This window comes from Bubalus bubalis, chromosome 8, assembly GCF_019923935.1.
Source record: "Bubalus bubalis isolate 160015118507 breed Murrah chromosome 8, NDDB_SH_1, whole genome shotgun sequence".
NCBI classification, from domain to species: domain Eukaryota; kingdom Metazoa; phylum Chordata; class Mammalia; order Artiodactyla; family Bovidae; genus Bubalus; species Bubalus bubalis.
In genome coordinates this window covers 49380277-49403051 of record NC_059164.1, presented here as the reverse complement: position 1 = coordinate 49403051, position 22775 = coordinate 49380277, and the positions used below count along the sequence as shown (strand labels likewise).

The 22775-nt window shown below is 40.8% G+C and overlaps 1 protein-coding gene across 1 annotated transcript in view; it reads right to left on the bottom strand.

The window, feature by feature from the left end:
• Positions 1 to 6482: 6482 nt before the first annotated feature.
• EPDR1 (ependymin related 1) overlaps positions 6483 to 22775 on the bottom strand; it is a 37091-nt gene continuing 20798 nt past the window's right edge. Inside the window, exons 2-3 of the mRNA XM_025291124.3 lie at positions 9249 to 9457; positions 6483 to 8144 (exon numbers count right to left, since the gene is read on the bottom strand). Of these exons, the coding sequence (XP_025146909.1) occupies positions 7948 to 8144; positions 9249 to 9457 (406 nt within the window). The 3' untranslated portion in view covers positions 6483 to 7947. The remainder of the gene's footprint in view (positions 8145 to 9248; positions 9458 to 22775) is intronic.

The window sequence follows — 22775 nt, the reverse complement described above, 5'->3', positions numbered from 1 at the left end:
TGCATTCTAGGAGCACCCGCTGCAAATACTTTTTTTTTTAATCTATCAGTCTTATATTATTGGAACTAACTGAATCACCTAAAGACTTGTTTCCCCCTCTTCCTAACCTTTAATCCAGGAAATGCAAAGTTCTCATGACAGAACTAGAAAGATAAGGGGTTTAGAAAGAGTAAAATAGACTCATGAGTTTTAGAATTGTATGATAATCCATTTTTAAATAAGAACTATCTACGTTTTAATATAATTTCCACACAATGTTAAACTAAGAAGTGTCCTCCAAGGTTTAATTGCTACACACTTGAACACACAAAAATACTGAACTTTAGTTGTTCTGACAAAATAAAAGTCATTTTGAATTTTTTGAACTGAAAAAGCGGAGTCGGTACTCCCCAAATTAGTAGACTCTCTCATTCAGGCTGTTTTTCTTTATCATTAAATGACAACATCTACTATGAGGTCAACAGATCCACAGACATGAAAATAATTCTAAATTTCTGACAGAAGAGACCAATGGTTAGTGGCTTAGGAAAGAACATTCAGTTTGGAAATGCTGTATATTAGGATGACTTAATAGAGAGACATTTGAAATGAAAATCTCTAAGGTGCTGCTCCAGTATGGCTTGAACTGTTCTTATGTTTATTTATCTATATATACATCACAATAAACTGTGGAAAATTCTGAAAGAGATGGGGATACCAGACCACCTGACCTGCCTCTTGAGAAACCTATATGCAGGTCAGGAAGCAACAGTTAGAACTGGACATGGAACAACAGACTGGTTCCAAATAGGAAAAGGAGTCCGTCAAGGCTGTATACTGTCACCCTGCTTATTTAACTTCTATGCAGAGTACATCATGAGAAACTGTGCTGGAAGAAGCACAAGCTGGAATCAAGATTGCCGGGAGAAATATCAATAACCTCAGATATGCAGATAACACCACCCTTATGGCAGAAAGTGAAGAGGAACTAAAAAGCCTCTTGATGAAAGTGAAAGAGGAGAGTGAAAAAGTTGGCTTAAAGGTCAACATTCAGAAAACGAAGATCATGGTATCTGGTCCCATTACTTCATGGGAAATAGATGGGGAAACAGTGGAAACAGTGTCAGACTTTATTTTTTGGGGCTCCAAAATCACTGCAGATGGTGACTGCAGCCATGAAATTAAAAGACGCTTACTCCTTGGAAGGAAAGTTATGACCAACCTAGATAGCATTTTGAAAAGCAGAGACATTACTTTGCCAACAAAGGTCCATCTAGTCAAGGTTATGGTTTTTCCAGTGGTCATGTATGGATGTGCGAGTTGGACTGTGAAGAAAGCTGAGCACCAAAGAATTGATGCTTTTGAACTGTGGTGTTGGAGAAGACTCTTGAGAGTCCGTTGGACTGCAAGGAGATCCAACCAGTCCATCCTAAAGATCAGTCCTGGGTGTTCATTGGAAGGACTGATGTTGAAGCTGAAACTCCAATACTTTGGCCACCTGAGGCGAAGAGTTGACTCATTGGAAAAGACCCTGATGCTGGGAGGGATTGGGGATGACAGAGGATGAGATGGCTGGATGGCATCACCGACTAGATGGACATGAGTTTGGGTAAACTCCAGGAGTTGGTGATGGACAGTGAGGCCTGGCGTGCTGAGATTCATGGGGTTGCAAAGAGTCGGACATGACTGAGCAACTGAACTGAACTGAACTGATATATATATATATCAGTAACTTTGGATTGAGAATTTATGATGATATATCAAATGGTTTCTCCTCCCCCTTTCCTCCTTCTCCTCCTATTCTTTTATTCTTACCCTTATTCTTACTCTTCAATTATCTTTGCTGTTTGGGACATAAATTGAGTTGAGCTAGAATTTATTGGATTGCTATAATCATGATTTTTTTATATTAGACACATAAATATCTAAGCAATGCCTTTAATGTCAAGCTACCAGAAGTACTGGGGTCCATCTAAAATCTTTGCTGTGCTATTGTTTGCTTTAATATAATGTGAGTTATGGCAATAAGAATACACATGGTTGCTGATCTGATTAAAACTGTTAAGTGAGAGAAATTTAACTAAAAAGACACGTCATGAAAGTGTGCACCTTTGTTGGGTTTGAAACACCACTTTACTCACTCCTGTGATGCTAATGTGCACCATAGGTCTTAAAATTTCCTAAAGTCTTGCAAGACAGATCAGTTTATGTTTTCACTTTTTTACCCCCAAGCCCTTGGAGCGACCAGAGCTACTAACGAAAGGCCACTTAATACTTTAGAATCAAAATGTTTTGCAAAAGCAAAGGACCCTGATAATAAGATACTAAATTGCAACTGTTGATCATGCATGCCCATCAACTAATGTGATCACAGAATGTTTCAGAAATAACTTTTAGTCTTTTTCTCACCAAAAGTTTTCAATTTAGCTTTTATACAACTTTGTTTTTCCTGGAATTTAACTGTGTTAAATTTTGCAGTAGAATTTAATGGAAAACTTGACTTTGCTAAGGGTACTTGTTCCATAAGATAGGACAGCTATACCATGATTCCACAACAAAGATACCACTTCTGCCACAAAAATGAAGCAAAATCAAGAGACCCTAAATATCTATTTTATATAACCCCCCTACCCTATCCCAAGACTATACTATTAATCAAACAAGTTTGTGTATTTAGCTAACTTGGAATTTTCCAGTAGTTTAGATTGGTGCCTTCTGGTTGGGAAACTAATGCCAATGTTTTCTCAGCCTTTCTCCAAGGTGAGAAAACTAATTAACTAGGCTGAGAGGTTATTAAATAATATACTGTAGATTTGAAAAACCATTTCACAAGAAAACCTGTGACTTATTGTGGCTTTCTTTAGTTTTGTTTATTGATATTATAGAGCTCAAGTGAGGTTATAATGATAACAGTCATACTTTAATAAGAAGAGTACTTGTTTTATCATCAAAAAGTACCCTAAGGAAGGAAAAGAACACTTAGCTATCCAATTTGAGCAAATGGTATGTTAAAATAAATATACAACATACCACTGGGAATGTTATAGCTGCAACTGAAGCGTAGCACACACAAACACATATACTCAGATTACCCAAATACCAAGAATGCTGTGTGTGTGCATTCAGTTGTGTCCAACTGTTTGTGACCCCATGGACTATAGCCCACCAGGCTCCTCTGTCCATGGGATTTTCCAGGCAAGAATGCTGGAGCAGGTTGCCATTCCCTTCTCCAGGGGATCTTTCCAACCCAGGGACTGAACTCACATCTCCTGCATTGTAAGCAGATTCTTTACCATCTTAGCCACCAGGGAAGATGTATCCACCGCCAATTATATCCCACTGCTTGACTGTCGAAAATGCATTACACGTCTCATCTTTAAATAGGAAATAAATACGGTAACTGTGTTAATATTTGCCCTAATGAAAGCAATATGAATTTAAGAATAGCGATATAAATGTGTCATTCTCCCTGAATAAAATATACTGCAAATTATAGCCCAGTGTTTTTTCTGTACATGTTCCTGAACTAATAATTCTGCTTTAAAACAAATAAAAGTATATTTCAGTTGTTATCATCCTAGCATAGTTCTCAAAAGATTATTGAGGTCATTCCCTGGCAGTCTAGTGGTTAGGACTTTGTGCTTTCACTGCTGCTGTGGCCTGAGTTCAATCCTAGATCAGGGAACTAATATCCTGCAAACTACGCAGCAAACCCCCCCCCTCCCCACCAAAAAAATGATTGTTGATACTAGGATATCCATGTATAATGTTAAAGTTAAGTTTATTTTTTTAGAGCTTTCCACTCACAAGGCCTTTAAATCTCACAAATTACTCACAAGACTTTGGCTGAGGAGGCTCATAATCTCCAACTGAAGTCATTTTTCATCAATAAAAAAGGCAAGGATGCCCTTCTTGCATCTAAGGTGCCTTCAGTAGATGGACAGAAACACAATCTACACACTTCAAAAAAGTGAAAGATACAATCGTGTGACACAGGTGTCTATACCAGCAAAGCAATTTAAAATAACTGAGGGAACATTGAGAGGGTGGAGTTAGTGAAGAAAATCCAGCAAGGAGTGAGTATTGAGTTTTCACATGGTGTGGAATTTAGCTTAATGGGAAACTCAGTATGTCACTGGAAATCTCCTCAGAGATCTAAACTTTCTGCCCTTTTAAAATATTTAAATAATTTTATATTTTGAATACTGGGTCCCAGTCTTAGGAAATGCAGCATTATCTCAATTTGCAAAGCCTCTGGCAACAAAGTCACCCTGATAATCAGAGCACTTGAGGGCAGAAAGGCCAGGCCCCTTTGATTCCACACAAGCCAGTGGGAGAGGGAGGAATGGCTCTGTCTCCAAGCAGGGCCTTGAGAATTGAAGGCCAAGGGTAGAGAAGACCCCTGAGCTTGCATGGATCCTGGCAGTTTGCCTTGGGAGGGGTGGAAAGAAGTTGCTGTGAAATAATATAAAGGGTCAGAGACACAAGGCAGAGGGTCCACAAAGTGAAACCCAACCCTGGTCCTGGTCCATGTCAGTACTGTCTGCAGATTAAGTGAGGCACCGGATGCTCCTCTCTGTTAATAGGAACCAGTCCCTTCCCTATTCGAGAGTCCTCTTATTTTTTTTACTATTTTGGCCACTGGAGAATTTTATACAAGACTGGTAACTGATAAAACCCCCTGCACCCAGAAGTAACTCAAGTTTCATTTCCCAGGCTCTTATGGCCATTTGAAAAGAGAGACCGGTGCCAAGAGCTGAGGCTGGAGAGGGAATCAGGGCCTGATCAAAGGGGCCTTGGACACCAGGCTATGGAGCCTCCACTTTTCCTGGAGGCAGTGGAGAACCACATAAGCAGGGCACCATCAGGTGTGTACTGAGGTCCCACTGGACACAGAATCCTTCTGCAAGGAAGATTTAGCTTAATTGGGAAATGGCTTAACTCCCAAAGTGGACAAACTGAAAAATGAAGGGTGCCAACTTCACATGTTCTGAATAAAATAAGAGGAGTTCCTTTCCTTTCTCGTTCGAGTGGTGGTATAGATTGAGGTGGGTGAATGCAAAATTGCAGAGCTAAGGGAAATGGTGCAGGGTTATCCTGTGGGTGGAGAGAAAAGAAGTAGGTCAAACACTGTCACTAAGGCTTTATCAAGCTGGACCACCTTGAAGGCAGCTGTGAAAGTCTCCCCCATCTGTGCAGTCCAGAGACTGGCCTTGGTCACAGTGCATTCTTCTCTGTGACTCTAGGAACCAGCATAGGCAATGGAGATAGCAGCGGTTCAGGACTGGCTTATGAATGAATGAATGAACAGAGGATGGTTTCTAGAACAAGGAAAAGGACAGAGGGTATAAAGATCTTACAAAGATCAGCAATGCTAAGAGCTGGGATGTGCATGTGACTGAGGGGATGGACAAGAGGCTGTACCTTTAAGAACTATTTTGTTGAAACTCAGGACACTGAGTGCTTATGAGGATTGAAGGAGAAAATATGGGTCAAAAATGACTCTGAGTCTTCCAACCCAGGAAACTGGGACTTTAAAGAGGAAAAGCAGGCTTTTGAGAAAATATAATGAATTTGGTGTAGATCTTAGGAAGCACTTTATTCATTAGAGGAGTGTTTTGACTGCCTTATAGCCATATATAAGCCGTATAAGGCTCATGCCTTATAGCCATGAGCACCGAAGAATCGATGCTTTTGAACTGTGGTGTTGGAGAAGATTCTTGAGAGTCCCTTGGACTGCAAGGAGATCCAACTAGTCAATCCTAAAGGAAATCAGTCCTTAATATTCATTGGAAGGACTGATGCTGAAGCTGAAACTCCAATACTTTGGCTACCTGATGCAAAGAACTGACTCATTTGAAAAGACCCTGATGCTTGGAAACATTGAAGGTGGGAGGAGAAGGGGACATAGGATGAGATGGTTGGATAGCATGACTGACTCGATGGACATGAATTTGAGTAAGCTCCAAGAGTTGGTGATGGACCGGGAAGCCTGGTGTGCTGCAGTCCATGGGGTCACAAAGAGTCAGACATGACTGAGTGACTGAACTGAACTGAACTGATAGCCATATTTATTATAAGATAATACATATTTTGAACTGTGGTGTTGGAGAAGACCCTTGAGAGTCCCTTGGACTGCAAGGAGATCCAACCAGTCCATCCTAAAGGAAATCAATCCTGAATATTCATTGGAAGGACTGATACTGAAGCTGAAACTCCAATACTTTGGCCAATTGATGCAAAGAACTGACTCATTTAAAAAGACCCTAATTCTGGGAAAGATTGAAGGTGGGAGGAGAAGGGGACGACAAAGGATGAGATGGTTGGATGGCATCACCAGCTCAATGGACATGAGTTTGAGTAAACTCTGGGAGTTGGTGATGGGCAGGGAAGCCTGGTATGCTGCAGTCCATGGGATCACAGAGTTGGACACGACTAAGTGACTGAACTGAACTGAATACATATTTATTACAAAAACAAATATATCAAAGAACACTGAGAAGTGCAATTACATTAGTTTATTGATACAGTATAGATAAACTGTGAGTAATACAGATTGTTTTCAGCATAACATAGGTGTCACACATTTCTCCTGGCAATAGATGATGGATAGATAGATGGCCAGATAAAACACAATATTAGAAAGAATATAGAATGATAAATTTTACTACTAGATGTCTCCCTAGAGATGAGCAAACCCAATCCCATTTAGCAAATGAGGAAATAAGGACCAGAGAGGCTATCATTCTCCATTCTACAAACTTTAGGGCACTGACCATGTGCCAGGCACTTAGTGCTGGGCATATAAAAGTAAACAGAACATGGTAACCATACTCATGGCACTCATAGTCAGGCTAGTGAGTCAGAGTGTCCAGGAAGCAGGAAATTTTGACACAGCCTAGTAAGCATTATCAGAATAACATGTTCAAGCTACAAGTTGCACCCAGTCCAGGCTTGGGAGCAGCCTCTGAAGGCCATGCATGAGCTGACCTAGGAAGGATGAGCAGAAGTCAGACCAAAAAAGAGGTTATGAAATGCTGCCCCAGGGATGTAAGAGGAAACACAGTCTATCTAGTGAATCAAAGGAGCTCCAGTACAAGAGAATTCTCATCCTGGATTTCAGAAACAACAGTCTCCTGAATCCCACTGTGCTATTTTTAGAATGCTACCTGTCTCTTTTGGTCTCTTGACGAGTTGATTCAGCACACATATCAATACTCTTGCATAGAAAAAAGGAAGAATACATGGCTCATGCTTACCCAGAAATAGACATTAAGATTTTCCAAACCATCCTATGTAAAAATATATCTTTAGAGGAATCATTCTTTTTACTATAGCATTTTATTTCCTCCCCAAGTATTTACATCCATTGGGTCATGCCATAAAGCTCTTAAGGCCAGAAGGGATTTTCAGAGATCATTGTGTCAGAGACCAAGGGAGCACAGGGTGGGGGAAAAGGAGGAGGTGCTGGGGGGATGGAGCAGTGGAAGCAATCCTTACCCTGGCACAGGCAATAAGGGGGCCAGTGTGTATAGAGAGCTTCAAAATTAATACTAACACTGACCACAGTCAATTTGCTCTTTTTATCACCATGTGCCAGCAATCCAGCAAGTCCCAGTAATGTCAGTAATAACACATTCGCCCCTGATGACCCTTCCCTCATCCTGTGTGTGCCGCCACACGACCTATACACTTGCATACGCAGAAAGTGCAGGGCCCAGACAGGCTCTGGAAATACCTGAGGTCCCTGTGTTTGCCATCTCTTCATATATTACCACATATTCTCCATTCCATTCCTTTTTTTAAACCTAGCTCAAGTAGTCAAAAACCATACATTAAAAAAAAACATATCAAAGAATTATGATATTTATCTCCAACGAAGACACTCATTTCTCAAGTCTCAAATCTGACTGGAGCTGGGGCCGCTGGTATCTGATGTCCGATGCTGTCCCTTCGGTGTTTGCAGGCTTACCAGGAGCATTCCTCGCTCATCCTCTCTGGTTGGGCTGTCTGGCATGTGCTTGGCGGGGTGAACACTGATGGGTCTTTAATGCCCAGCTGTATATCGAAAAACCGTGTGGACAACATCACACTGTAATTTTTGGTGAAGGTTTCTTGGACAGGATAACAATCCTTGACGGTATAAATGCCAATCCAAGTTTCATCTATAAGAGGAAGGCAAGTTGAGTCTTTAATGTAGAAAACAGGCAAAATACAGTATGTTTTAATGTGGTAAAATGTAGCATTTTAACCACTTTTAAGTACAGTTCTGTGGCACTAAATGCAGTTACATTGTTATGAAAGTATCACCATCATCCATCTTCAGAGATTTTCCATCTCCCCCAGCTCAAACTCTGTGCCCACTAAACACTAACTCCCCATTCTCCCCTCCCTCAGCCCCTGGCAACCACCATTCTAGTTTCTGTTTCTATGAGTCTGACTAGTCTACATACCTCATATAAGTGATATTATACAGTATTTGTCCTTTAGTGACTGGTTTATTTCACTTAGCATAATGTCCTCAAGGTTCATCCATGTTGTAGCATGTATCAGAATGTCCTTCCTTTTTAAGTTTCAATAATATTCCACTGTATGTATATACCATCTTTGTCTACTCATTTGTCTGCTGATGGAAACTTGGGTTGTTTCTACCTCTGGCTATTATGAATAGTGCTGCTGTGAATATGGATGTACAAATATCTCTTTAAGTTCTTGCTTTCAGTTCTTTGGGGTATATGCCAAAAAGTAGAACTACTAAGTCATATGATAATTCTATGTTTAATTTCAGAGGGAGCCATCATACTGTTTTCCACAGCAATAAAGGCCTGTGTTTATGAAACACTCTTGGGGGAGGTGTGTGGGCAGCATTGCAGAGAAGAGCTTCACATATCTGTATAAAAGACATATAATGGCAGTCTATATGGTCACTACAACTTTAGTTAGTGTTTTGGGGGAAGGAAAAGGAGGCGCCCAGTTCTAACCTGTGCCTTAGACAAACATGTCACAGACCTTGGGGGCATCCCTTAACAGTCAAAGTGGAGAAAGTTACGGGGAGGTGGGGGTCTTAGAAGGCTGAGGGGTTTCAAATGTGATGCTGAGATCCCTGCATTACACAGCTAATAGAGTACATGTGGGCACTTCAATGGAGTTAAACAATTTGATTAAGCTTCTAAATTTCCTTAACGACTACCTTCCTTAATGAGCTTAAACATTTTTTTCCCTTCCTGCCTCTTGAGATGCAATACTTGAATACTTTGTTGAACCCTTACATGATCTGGCTGACTTTCTGTCCGACCATTCCTGGACAGTGATCTGCTCCTGGGGGCCCCCTATGGAGTATTGGTCCTCAAAGGTGGAGTTCTGAGGAATGTCCAGAGGGTCCCAGGGCTCTGTCAGGGTGATCTTGGAGCACTGCTTGGTGGCTTGTTCAATCTGAAACATCACTCCATCCTTATAGAGCAAAATATATTCAAATAATCTGGAAGATAGATTAAGAGAGAACATTCAGGACTTTATGTTGCAATCACCATGTCTTTTATCAGCATAAAAGTCAAAGGCCTTTGATACAAATTACTGTTAAAATAGAAAAAAATAGTTTTGCTTGTGAGGCAATTATTTACTTATTTATAACCACTAGGCACCCAAACAACTTGAATAGAAAATAAAGCTCAGAGGTCAAAACTGAATATTCCTGAGACAATTACCTATCAATTACCTATTAACTTATCAAGTACCTATTGTATGACAGACCCTCTGCTTGGGAGACAAACACAAGGAGGTGAGACCTTGAGTTAGCAGCTGGTTTGTGACATTTTAGCCTTAGAGACACAGGAGGATTTGACTCTTGGCCTTCGTTGAGTCCTTACAGCAATGAGTCAGGGACTCCAGGGATATGCTGTAGACAGGATGACAAGAGTTGAGGATGTACCAGGCAACTGTGCCCCACTGTCTCAACTGTCATTATAGGAATGGGCTTCGGTGAGGTGCAGCTGCACTGGGAATGAGCTGAGACAGGCAAGGACAAAAGCTGAGGGACCCCAATCAAATGGCATCGCTGGACTGAGTTTGTCTGCATGCTCTCAGCCTCTTCCCTCACGCCCAGCGCACACACTTTGTGCAGAGCAAGCCGGAAGTATCCCAGGCTGTGCTTGAGCTCACAGACTGCCTGCCATCACCTTGCATGCTGTGTGGTCATCAGCCTTGTATCTTTCTTAAAACTAAGCCGTCTTGATGTTGGATGAAGCTTGCTGTGTTTCCATGCATTGAACTGTCAGTCTAAAACTCAGGGCACTGTTGCTGACCCAGTGGAGTGAGGTTGCAACCCTGACTTCAAAAGTGAAATTTTAAACATCTGAAGGCAGAAGAGCCCAGAGAAATAGCTTTCCATGAGCAAATAACAATAGTCAGCTGTTCATCTGTGGTACATAAGGCTCACTCCACCCCACAACCCCCCAGAGGATGCCTGTTTTCCATCTCAAGTCAGGGGTTGAAATTTATTTTCTTCAAAAAAATTTTGTAAATGATAAGTTTCTATATGGTCGAATAGTACCATATGAGCTAGGATAAAAATATGAATATAACCCCATTTTATGTATTTAGAAATATTGACCCTGCTTATTCCAGTAAATGTTTGACATGGCTTATGAGAGTAAAACCCAAGCACAGACTTTGAGAAGTGGGAGTGACTGGAGGAAGAAAAGGAAGTGTTCATTTTATGCGCTATTGCTCAAAACTGGAGCAAATCTCTCATATAGAAGCAGGGTTCACGTCAAACTATAAGTCCTTTGGAGGAGTTTGGAGTTGGACTGTGGCACATCAGAGTCTAAACATTCATGGAAGGAATACAGAAATATTTGCATCAACTTTAGAGCACAGTCCAGTCATCATAAGGGATTCCTTGTTCATACACAAATCCTGCTCCATGACCCTTTCAGTGAGAGCAGCACCTATACTGTACGCCCCAAGGAGTGGTAGTCTCCATCGTCCTTCTCCTCACCACCAGCTTCATCTTATTGTGCTTCCCCAAGTTTAAGGCGTTTAGGCTACAGTCATTCCTAGCTTTGGCTGATACTCTAGTTGTATGCAACTGAAAGATATGCAGCCAGGTGCAGGAAAAAGGAGCTTCCTTCCTGAAACTCAGCCCGAGAATCCACGTGAGCACAGAAGTGGAAGCCTGGCAGCCATGTTTATGTATGTGAGCTGGTCACCCTCCACAGAGCTTCAGAGAGCACAGGGGGACATCTGACGTGGGGAGGGGTGGGGAGGTGGGGGAAACAACCAGATTGTCTCTCATTCAGACGTGTGGAATTGATACCAAACGTCTACTAGTCAGTCACTTATCATGGCTGGTCGTGTCATACGTAAGCTCAGAAGTCATGGGAGGCTTATTTGCAATAGGTGAACTAAAAGTAAAGAAGGAACAGAGAAGCAGCAACAAGCTGGGATTCCAACAGCTATTCATTTTCTGAATGTATTTTCTCTCTGAGGCCCAGTGCCTACAGATCCACCTGCAGAATTATGATGTTTCCTTTGTTCTAATAACTTCCCTTTTTCTGCTTGGAACTTTTTGTGTGACTCATAACCAGGACTCATTTCTAATACAGTTGAGGATCACTGTTCCACTGAGAGCCCCGGGAACAGCTGCCAGCACAGCTGTTCTGGGAGAGGCACCACACAGGCCACGGCAGAGCCAAGGGCAAGGATGGATGCCTGTCAGTCACCCGTGGGGCAAGGGAGGAGGGCAGCAGAAAAGGAACTCTGCCAACTTCACTGTTCGCCCAAGGCCAGATCTGTCCATACACAGAAGTAAAATTTAACTTAAAAATGAGAATTCTGGACTTGAAACAATCACTGCAAAAGGTTAACATTTGTTAATTCTGGGTGGTCTGAACACAGGTGTTTGTTATGATGTTTTCTGTACTTTTCTAAGTTTTCAAAATATTTAATTTGAAAAAAAAAAAGAGGGCATAGTCTGATACTGACATTATGTTGACAGTGCCTCAAGTAAAACAGAAAATATTAATTGAATGGGAAGCAAAATAGAACTGTATAATCATCTTTTCAAAATTCCATATGGATATTAATGCTAGTACTGCCCCATTCAAAGTTTTGGAAAAGAAGACGTTCATGGCTTGTATGTTTATATGAACATTTTCACAGTCAAGATGTGGGTTCTCTATCATAACCAGGATAAAGGGGCCTGGAGCCCAATTAAGCCAGAAGGTCACAATGCAGAGATCAGCCAGGGTTGAAATGAATCATCTGTCTGGGATGCTGTGCGGGTAATAACCCGTGGATCTGAAAGAGTAACAGACTTCAACAGAAACTGGGTCCTGGGAGGTGAGATCAAAGCCTGGCTCTGAAGAGAAGGAAGTTGTGAGGACAGGAGTCACAAACCACACCCCTGGGTTACAGTCAAGCAAGGTGGGGGGCTAGAATGGGTGTGAAGGACGAGGCAGGCAGGCCAGCCCTGGGTCAAAAACAGCCTGTAAACGCAGCCTCCTCGCTGGCCAGACACCAAGCAAAGCACTGTTCCCAGGAGGGCCCCGACGCCGGGATCTCAGGCTCTCCAGGTCCAGCCAAGGGGTCGGCAGGCCAAGCTTTCCACAGCAACCAGATTGCAGAGGAATGCCCAGTGCACCATTTTGCCTCCCACCTTGTGGGACAAAGGATTTTTGTGGCTTCTGATAAAATTCTCAGGCTGCATGGACAATTTCTGTTGTTTGCTGAAAAATCCATTTTCCTAAAAACTGAAACTCTAATTTACAGAAAGAACAACTCTGCATGCCAGAAATCTTCTGATTTCTCAATTTTAATTTTAATTGTAACATACACATAACACGAAATCTAACACCTTAACCATTTTTAAGTGTACAGTTCAGTGGTGTTAAGTACTTTCACATTGTTGTGCAACCAATCTCCATAACTCTTTCATCTGGCAAAACTGGAACGCCATACCCATTAAACAACACTTTTCTTCCTTCCCCAGCTCCTGGCAAGCACCATTCTATTTTCTGTCCCTATGAACTTGACTACTCTGAGTACCTCACATAAGTGGAATCATACCTTTTTGTGATGGGGTTATTTCATTTCACACAATGTCCTTAAGATTCATGAGTAGCATGAGTAGCATGAGTCAGAATTTCCTTCCTTTATAAACCTAATATTCCACTGAATGTATAGATCACATATTTTTTATTAATTCATTCGAGGATGAACACTTGGGTTGTTTCCATCTTTTGGCATTGTAAATAGTGCTGCTATGAACATAAGTATGCAAATACATTAATTTTTAGTGTATGAACCACATTTTACAAAAATAATTATATATATTTTTTCTAACCTGTGTTTTAAGTTCAACAGTTTGTCCTCGGTAGTGGGCTTCCCTGGAGTCTCAGTGGTAAAGAATCTGCCTGCCAACGCAGGAGACATGGGTTCCATCCCTGGGTCGGGAAGATCCCCTGAAGAAGGAAATGGCAACCCACTCCAGTATTCTTGCCAGGGAAATCCCATGGACAGAGGAGTCTGGTGGGCTATATAGTCCATTGGGTCACAAAAGTGTTGGACACGACTTAGCAACTAAACAATAACAAAAACAACATTCTTCCAAGTATTTCCAAAAAATACAGATGTCAAATCATTTTCCCTAATTTACTATGAAATATTTTTAAAATGCAGGAATTGAAGAACGAGTACAATGATCACCCTTATATCTGCCATTTTGAATTCAACAGTTTTTACATTTCATCATATTTGCTCTATTTTCCAAGTATCGCTTACAAATAAGACTCTGTACTTCATGTCCCATCACATCAGAAGACAGGTGATGTCCCATTCCACTATTAATGCTACCAACTTTGATCACCAAGTCATGTGATTACTCCAACTGTCTCCATCATAAAGGCATTTCTTTTTGCAACTGCCAAAGTGCCTGCATGCTCAGTTGCCAAGTTGTGTCTGTCTCTTTGTGACCCCCATGGACTATAGCCTGCCGGGCTCCTCTGTCTATAGAGGAGAATTCCAGGCAAGAATACTGAAGTGGGTTGCTATTTCCTCCTCCAGGGGATCTTCCCAACCCATCCCGTGTCTCTTGTGTCTCCTACATTGGTAGGCAGATTCATTACCACTGAGCCTCCTGGGAAGCCCCAGCTGCCAAGTAATTGGTGGGTAATACCTTGTGATGCTGAAAATATCTGTCACCCAATCATTTTAGGTAAAACCATTTCCTGAATCAATTATTTCACTGGTGGCTGATACAATGTTACCAGTGGTGTAGCAAACAGCATCTATCCATCGATCTAGTATCACTTTGCACTCTTGGGTTTTTATTTAACATACAACAAATAATTAAACTCATTATTCCATTTGATGCTCAAAGTATCCCAATTTTGTCAGTAGGAGCTCCTTTTACCTGATATTTGTGACTTATAACATGACTCCATTAGTCTTTGAGTGACTCATGGCCTTCTGTGACACAAGTGTCCCAGACTCATCTTAGACTTCTCTTGCACTAAATCTAAAATCAGTCATTTCTCTAAGGATCCCTGAATCTAACTGGGAAATAACTTGGAAACCAACATCAGGGCCCCAGATGTGCTCATTGTCATTGGGATGTCTTTGTTTTGAGAATATTTTAGTGGTTGGAGCCTTGTACATTTAAAAAAATATCGTGAGTTCATACAGATATTTCCAATCTAAATTTAATGTTATAGATTCTTCTCTATCATTTTTTAATGTTTGTATATATTTTCTCTTAAAATAATCTAAAAACATAGCAAATTTATTTGCTTAATCCTACAATAGCTTTGAAATACTTTCAAAAGTGTTATCAAAGAATAAAACTGCCCAGTGAAGTTTAAAATATCATTGTAATTCTTTTCATGCTTAGAAAACAACTCAATACTGCAGTAAATATTCACTTGGATTAAGCCTATTCCCTGAGCAGGTACATTTCCAGGTTGATATGTCATTAGGCTCATTTGTTTGTTGTCAATTCAAGGACTTCACACTTTTCCTCTTTGATTTAATTTTATTATTTAAATATGTAAAAATTGTCATGTTTCAGAACTCAGAAAAATATAAAAAACCACATTCAGAGAAGTCTCCCATCTCAACCCCTGCCCCATCCCTTGATCTCCCGATAAACAGCACTTTTCATTGGCTTCCCTGTTATTTTCCTTTATTTCCTTTCAAAAATATAAGCAAACACATGTATGTACTCTTACTGCTCTCTTTTCTTTATAAAAGGGGTAGAATACTACATACACTTTTGGCACCTTGCTTTTTCCAGTCTCTATTAATACACTGAGGTTATCATTATTCTTTTTATGCTCATATCAATAGTTTATTGTAAGTAGCATTGATTATTTAGTCAGTCTCCTACTGGTGAGCACTGGCTTGTTTCCATTCTTATGATATTGCCCCAAACACCACAGTGAATAATCTTGTGCCATTTTGGAGGTATACATTTTGAATAAATCACTGATATGAAACTACAAGGACAACAGAATTTTGTTAAATATTATCAAATTTCTTTTTACAGAGTTGTACAATTTTGCACTTCTATCAATAATAAATGAAAGCACCTGTTTCCTTTGTAGTCTTGCCAACAGATCATGCTGTCAAACTTGGATGTGTGCCAATCTGATAAGTAAGAAACGTCAGGATTTTAAAAAAAAACAACATATTTTCCTTTGGGGGTTAGCATAATAAGCATACACTAGACTGCGTAAATCTAAAGTGTAGAGCATGATAAAGTTTACAAACTGAAGAACTGGGATCCCCTATCCATATCCAGTTGTGGCACCTCTGAAGTCTTCTCTGGCCCCTCCCAGACACTTCCCTTCCACAATGAATAGAATAGTGCTCAGTTGCTCAGTCGTGTCTGACTCTTGGCAACCCTATGGACTGTAGCCCATCAGGCTCCTCTCTCCATGGGATTCTCCAGGCAAGAATACTGGGGTGGGTTGCCATTTCCTCCTGCAGGGGATCTTCCCGACCGAGGGATCGAATCCTTGTCTGTTCCATCTCCCACATTGGTAGGCGGATTTTACCACTGAGCTACCAGGGAAGCCCACTACCAAGGACAAATTGTTGAATTTAAAATAGTGTAGTTTTAATTTGTCTTCATTCATTATTTTCGGTTGAAATATCTTTTCATACATTTAAGGACCATATGACTGTCTCAGTTTTCTGTAGCTAGTGACTTAGCCTTTTGTGTCTTAGTTGCAGATATTTTTTCTCTGCCATTTGTTCACATTATTTGCATTTTTTCCTACAATGCATATTTTTGAAGTCAGATTCCTTTTACTGCTTTCAGATTTTGTCAGATTTAGAAAACCTTTCCCTTCTCCCAGGTTATAAAAGAATTCACCGATGATTTCTCTTATCCCTGTATGGTTTTCTTTTGTTAACATTTAGATCTTTAATTCATTTGGTATTTATTCTTGTGTATGATGTGAGATATGGGTACAATGTTATCTTTTCCCAATTGTTCTAACTCTATTGATTTAAAAGTCCATCTTTGCCGCAGTGACTTGAGATGCTGCCCTCCTTATACACCAATTCCAGATGTACACTGGTCTACCCCAGAACTCTATTCCATTGGGTTGTCTATCTATTCATGCACCTGTGTCACACTGCTTTAATTACAGCGACTTACTAGAATGCCATTTCATAATCTCATAGAATTTACTAGACCTCCCATGGTGTCCTCCTTTTCCAGGGCTTTCCTAAATACTTGCTTTTTAAATTTTGTGATATGAATTTAGAATTAACTTATTTGGCTTCAGAAAAAACCACCTTTTTGGCATTTGGGAGGACTGAGTTAACTTTCAATATTAATGTAGGAAGATTGGATGTGCTCAGTCCTGTCCAACTCTTTGCAATCCCATGGACTATAGCCCGCCAGGCTCCTCTGTCCATGGAATTTTCCAGGAAGAATACTGGAGTGGGTTGCCATTTTCTACTCCAAGGAAGAATGGATACCTGTATGATATTGTTATTCTATTTCCCCGCAAACAAAAAAAAGTCCTTGTTGTTGTTCAGTTGCTAAGTTGTGTCTGACTCGGCAACCCCATGGACTGCAGCACACCCAGGCTCTTCTGTCTTCCACAATCTCCCAGTTTGCTCAAATTCATGTCCATTGAGTCAGTGATGCTATCTAACCATCTAATCATCTGCCACCCCCTTCTCTTCTTGCCTTGGATCTTTCCCAGCATCAGAGTCTTTTCCAATGAGTCTGCTATTCACATCAGGTGGCATAAGTATTGGAGCTTCAGCTTCAGCAACAGTCCTTCCAATGAATATGCAGGGTTGATTTCTTTTAGGATTGACTGGTTTGATCTCCTTGCAGTCCAAGAGTTTTCTCTAGCACCACAATTCAAAAAATCTTCAGCACTCAGCCTTCTTTATGGTCCATCTCTCACATCCGTACATGACTACTGGAAAAACCATAGCTTTAACTATACAGACCTTTGGCGTCAAAGTGACGTCTCTGCTTTTTAATATGCTAATAGGTTTGTCACAGTTTTCCTTCCAAGGAGCAAGTGTGTTTTAATTACACAGCTGCAGTCACTGTCCACAGTAGTTTTGGAGCCCAAGAAAATAAAATCTGTCACTGTTTCCACTTTTTTCCCTTCTATTTGCCATGAAGTGATGGGACTGGATGCCATGATCTTAGTTTTTTGAATGTTGAGTTTCAAATCAGATTTTTCGCTCTTCTCTTTCACCCTCATGAGAGGCTCTTTAATTCCTCTTCACTTTCTCCCATTAGAGTGGTATCATCTGCATATCTGAGATTGTTGATATTTCTCCTGGCAATCTTGATTCCAGCTTGTGCTTCATCCAGTCTGGCATTTCACATGATATACTCTGCATAGAAGTTAAACAGGGTAACAGTATACAACCTTGCCATACTCCCTTCCCAATTTTGAACCCAGTGAGTTGTTCCATGTCCAGTTCTAACTGTTAACTTCATGACGCACATACAGATTTCTCAGGAGACAGGTAAAGTGCTCTGGTACTTTCATTTCTTTAAGAATTTTTCCAGTTTGTTGTGATCCACACAGTCAAAGACTTTAGTCAATAAGGCAGAAGTAGATGTTTTTCTGGAACTTGTAGCTCAATTGGTAAAGAATATACCTGCAATGCAGGAGACCCTGGTTCTCCTGGGCTGGGGAGATCTGCTGGAGAAGGGATAGGCTCCCCACTCCAGTGTTCTTGGGCTTCCCTTGTGGCTCAGCTGGTAAAGAATCTGCCTGCAATGAAGGAGACCTGAGTTTGATCCCTGGGTTGGGAAGATCAACTGGAGAAGGGAAAGGCTAGCCACTCCAGTATTCTGGCCTGGAGAATTCCATGAACTGTATAGTCCATGGGGTCACAAACAGTTGGACACGACTGATCGACGTTCACTTTCACTTGCTTTCTCCATGATCCAATAAATGTTGGCAATTTGATCTCTGATTCCTCTGCCTCTTCAAAACTCAGCTTGTACACCTGGAAGTTCTCAGTTCTCGTACTGCTGAAACCTAGCTTGAAGGTTTCTGAGCATAACCTTGCTAGCATGTGAAATGAGTGAAGTTGTATGGTAGTTTGAACATGCTTTGGCATTGCCTTTCTTTGGGACTGGAATGAAAATTGACATTTTCCAGTCTTGTGGCCACTGCTGATTTTCCAAATTTGCCAGCATATTGAGTGCAGCACTTTAACAGCATCATCTTTTAGGATTTGAAATAACTCAGCTGGAATTCCATAACCTCCACTAGCTTTGTTCATAGTAATGTTTCCTGAGGCCCACTTGACTTAACACTCCAGGATGTCCAGCTGTAGGTGAGTGACCACACCATCGTGGTTATCTGGGTCATTAAGACCTTTCTTTTATAGTTCTATGTATTCTTGCCACCTCTCCTTAATCTCTTCTGCTTCTGTTAGGCCCTTACCATTTCTGTACTTTCAACCTTGCATGTCTTTACATCTTTTCAAATCTCGTTTTGTCATTTTGTATGTATCAGCAGTATTTGAAATTTTTCTTATACATATTTTTAACATTTTCTTTAAATTTATTCATAAGTAGTTAGTCTTTTGTTGTTTTTGATGTTGCCGTTTTAAATGAGACCTTCCATTGTTATTTGCTATTTCTAGATTATTGTTTGTATATATTAAGGCTATTGATTTTTCAGGCTAATTTTATATACAGTTACCTTACTGAATTATCTTACTGTTTGAATTAGTTTTATTCTTTAGGCCTTTTGTGTTTTCCAGCATACTACATCCATATCCTTCACTCAGTCGGTTCAGTAGCTCAGTCGTGTCCGACTCTTTGCGACTCCATGAATCCCAGCACGCCAGGCCTCACTGTCCATCACCAACTCCTGGAGTTTACCCAAACTCATGTCCATCGAGTCGGTGATGCCATCCAGCCATCTCATCCTGTCATCCCCTTCTCCTCCTGCCCCCAATCCCTGCCCCCAGCATCAGGGTCTTTTCCAATGAGTCAACTCTTTGCATGAGGTGGCCAAAATATTGGAGTTTCAGCTTTAGCATCAGTCCTTCCAATGAACACCCAGGACTGATCTCCTTTAGAATGGACTGGTTGGATCTCCTTGCAGTCCAACGGACTCTCAAGAGTCTTCTCCAACACCACAGTTCAAAAGCATCAATTCTTCAGTGCTCAGCTTTCTTCACAGTCCAACTCTCACATCCATACATGACCACTGGAAAAACCATAGCCTTGACTAGACGGACCTTTGTTGGCAAAGTAATGTCTCTGCTTTTGAATATGCTATCTAGGTTGGTCATAACTTTCCTTCCAAGGAGTAAGCGTCTTTTAATTTCATGGCTGCAGTCACCATCTGCAGTGATTTTGGAGCCCCCCAAAATAAAGTCTAACACTGTTTCCACTGTTTCCCCATCTATTTCCCATGAAGTGATGGGACCAGATAACATGATCTTAGTTTTCTGAATGTTAAGCTTTAAGCCAACTTTTTCAGTCTCTTCTTTAACTTTTATCAAGAGGCTTTTTAATTCCTCTTCACTTCTGCCATAAGGGTGGTGTCATCTGCATATCTGAGGTTATTGAGATTTCTCCCAGAAATCTTGATTCCAGCTTGTGCTTCCAGCCCAGCATTTCTCATGTTGTACTCTGCATATAAGTTAAATAAGCAGAGTGACAATATACAGCCTTGACGGACTCCTTTTCCTATTTGGAACCAGTCTGTTGTTCCATGTCCAGTTCTAACTGTTGCTTCCTGACCTGCATATAGGTTTCCCAAGAGGCAGGTCAGGTGGTCTGGTATTCCCATCTCTTGAAGAATTTTCCACAGTTTATTGTGATCCACACAGTCAAAGACTTTGGCATAATCAATAAAGCAAAAATAGATGTTTTTCTGGAACTCTCTTGCTTTTTCCATGATCCAGCAGATGTTGGCAATTTGATCTCTGGTTCCTCCGCCTTTTCTAAAACCAGCTTGAACATCTGGAAGTTCACGGTTCATGGTTCATGGTTCATGGTTCACGTCCATATCATTAGCAGAGATCATTTTTATCTCTTCTTTTCTAATTCTCATGTCTCTAAATATTCTATCTCTAATTACATTGGCCAGTGAATCAAACACAGTATTAAATAAAATGGAGCTAATGGACATTCTTGTTTTCTTCCTGAGTTTAGTGGGAAAGGGGCTATGGTTTCAACATTAAGCACATTAAAAATGATACAGATTTCATCATATTAAGGAAGCATCAATTTGTTCTTATTGAATGTTTTGTATCAAGATTGTTAATTGAGTTTTATCATCCACCTTTCATAGATGTTTATAGATTCCTTAAAACAGGATCATCTGTACATTCCTGGAATAAACCTCAATCATAATATATTCTTTCTTTCATGTGCTATGGGGTTCAGTCTTGGAGAAGGCAATGACACCCCAACTCCAGTACTCTTGCCTGGAAAATCCCATGGATGGAGGAGCCTGGTGGGCTGCAGTCCATGGGGTCGCTAATAGTAGAACATGACTGAGCGACTTCACTTTCACTTTTCACTTTCATGCATTGGAGAAGGAAATGGCAACCCACTCCAGTGTTCTTGCCTGGAGAATCCCAGGGACGGGGGAGCCTGGTTGGCTCCCATCTATGGGGTTGCACAGAGTCGGACACAACTGAAGCAACTTAGCAGCAGCAGCATTGGGTTCAGTCTACTATTTAGTAATTTGTAATCAATGATTCCATCAATTTTCCTACATGACAATGCTTTACAATACTTATTAGATGCATATTTCTCTTTTATGTATGTATATATACACACACACCATAATTTGCTTCAGTAGTTCCCTACTCATGACCACTTAGATTATTTTCACAGTTTGTCAGTATTAACAATACTAAATACAAATTGGACATAAGCCCTTTTGCTTTCTGTTTTTATATTCCTATTTAACAATATCACTCATTATCAGAGAAATGCAAATCAAAACCACTATGAGGTACCATTTCACGCCAGTCAGAATGGCTGCGATCCAAAAGTCTACAAGCAATAAATGCTGGTGAGGGTGTGGAGAAAAGGGGACCCTCTTACACTGTTGGTGGGAATGCAAACTAGTACAGCCACTATGGAGAGCAGTGTGGAGATTCCTTAAAAAACTGGAAATAGAACTGCCTTATGATCCAGCAATCCCACTGCTGGGCATACACACTGAGGAAACCAGAATTGAAAGAGACGCATGTACCCCAATGTTCATCGCAGCTCTGTTTATAATAGCCAGGACATGGAAGCAACCTAGATGTCTATCAGCAGATGAATAGATAAGAAAGCTGTGGTACATATACATAATGGAGTATTACTCAGCCATTAAAAAGAATACATTTGAATCAGTTCTAATGAGGTGGATGAAACTGGAGCCTATTATACAGAGTGAAGTAAGCCAGAAAGAAAAACACCAATACAGTATACTAACGCATATATATGGAATTTAGAAAGATGGTAACAATAACCCTGTATACGAGACAGCAAAAGAGACACTCATGTATAGAACAGTCTTTTGGACTCTGTGGCAGAGGGAGAGGGTGGGATGATTTGGGAGAATGGCATTGAAACATGTATAATATCATATATGAAATGAGTCGCCAGTCCAGGTTCGATGCACGATACTGGATGCTTGGGGCTGGTGCACTGGGACGACCCAGAGGGATGGTATGGGGAGGGAGGGGGGAGAAGGGTTCAGGATGAGGAACACATGTATATCTGTGGCGGATTCATTTTGATATATGGCAAAACCAATACAATATTGTAAAGTTAAAATAAAATAAATAAATAAAATTTAAGAACTGGGATTGTTGGATCAAAAGGAAATTCCCATTTTATATTATATGAGTTACTCCTGCTGCTGCTGCTGCTAAGTCACTTCAGTCGTGTCCGACTCTGTGCGACCCCATAGACAGAAGCCCACCAGGCTCCCCATCCCTGGGATTCTCCAGGCAAGAACATTGGAGTGGGTTGCCATTTCCTGCTCCAGTGCATGAAAGTGACAAGTGAAAGGAAAGTCGCTCAGTCGTGTCCAACTCTTAGCAACCCCATGGACTGCAGCCTACCAGGCTCCTCTGTCCATGGGATTTTCCAGGCAAGAGTACTGGAGTGGATTGCCATTGCCTTCTCCGATATGAGGTATTACTATTTCCCAAAAAGGAACAGTGGAATTTTTAACTGGGTGTAGAGTATCATTAATTTCCTCCCATTGGAAAAGGTACTAAAAGTGTATGCTACTGTGAGAAAATGGGAGAAAACCTTTCTGTCTAATTTTTCTACC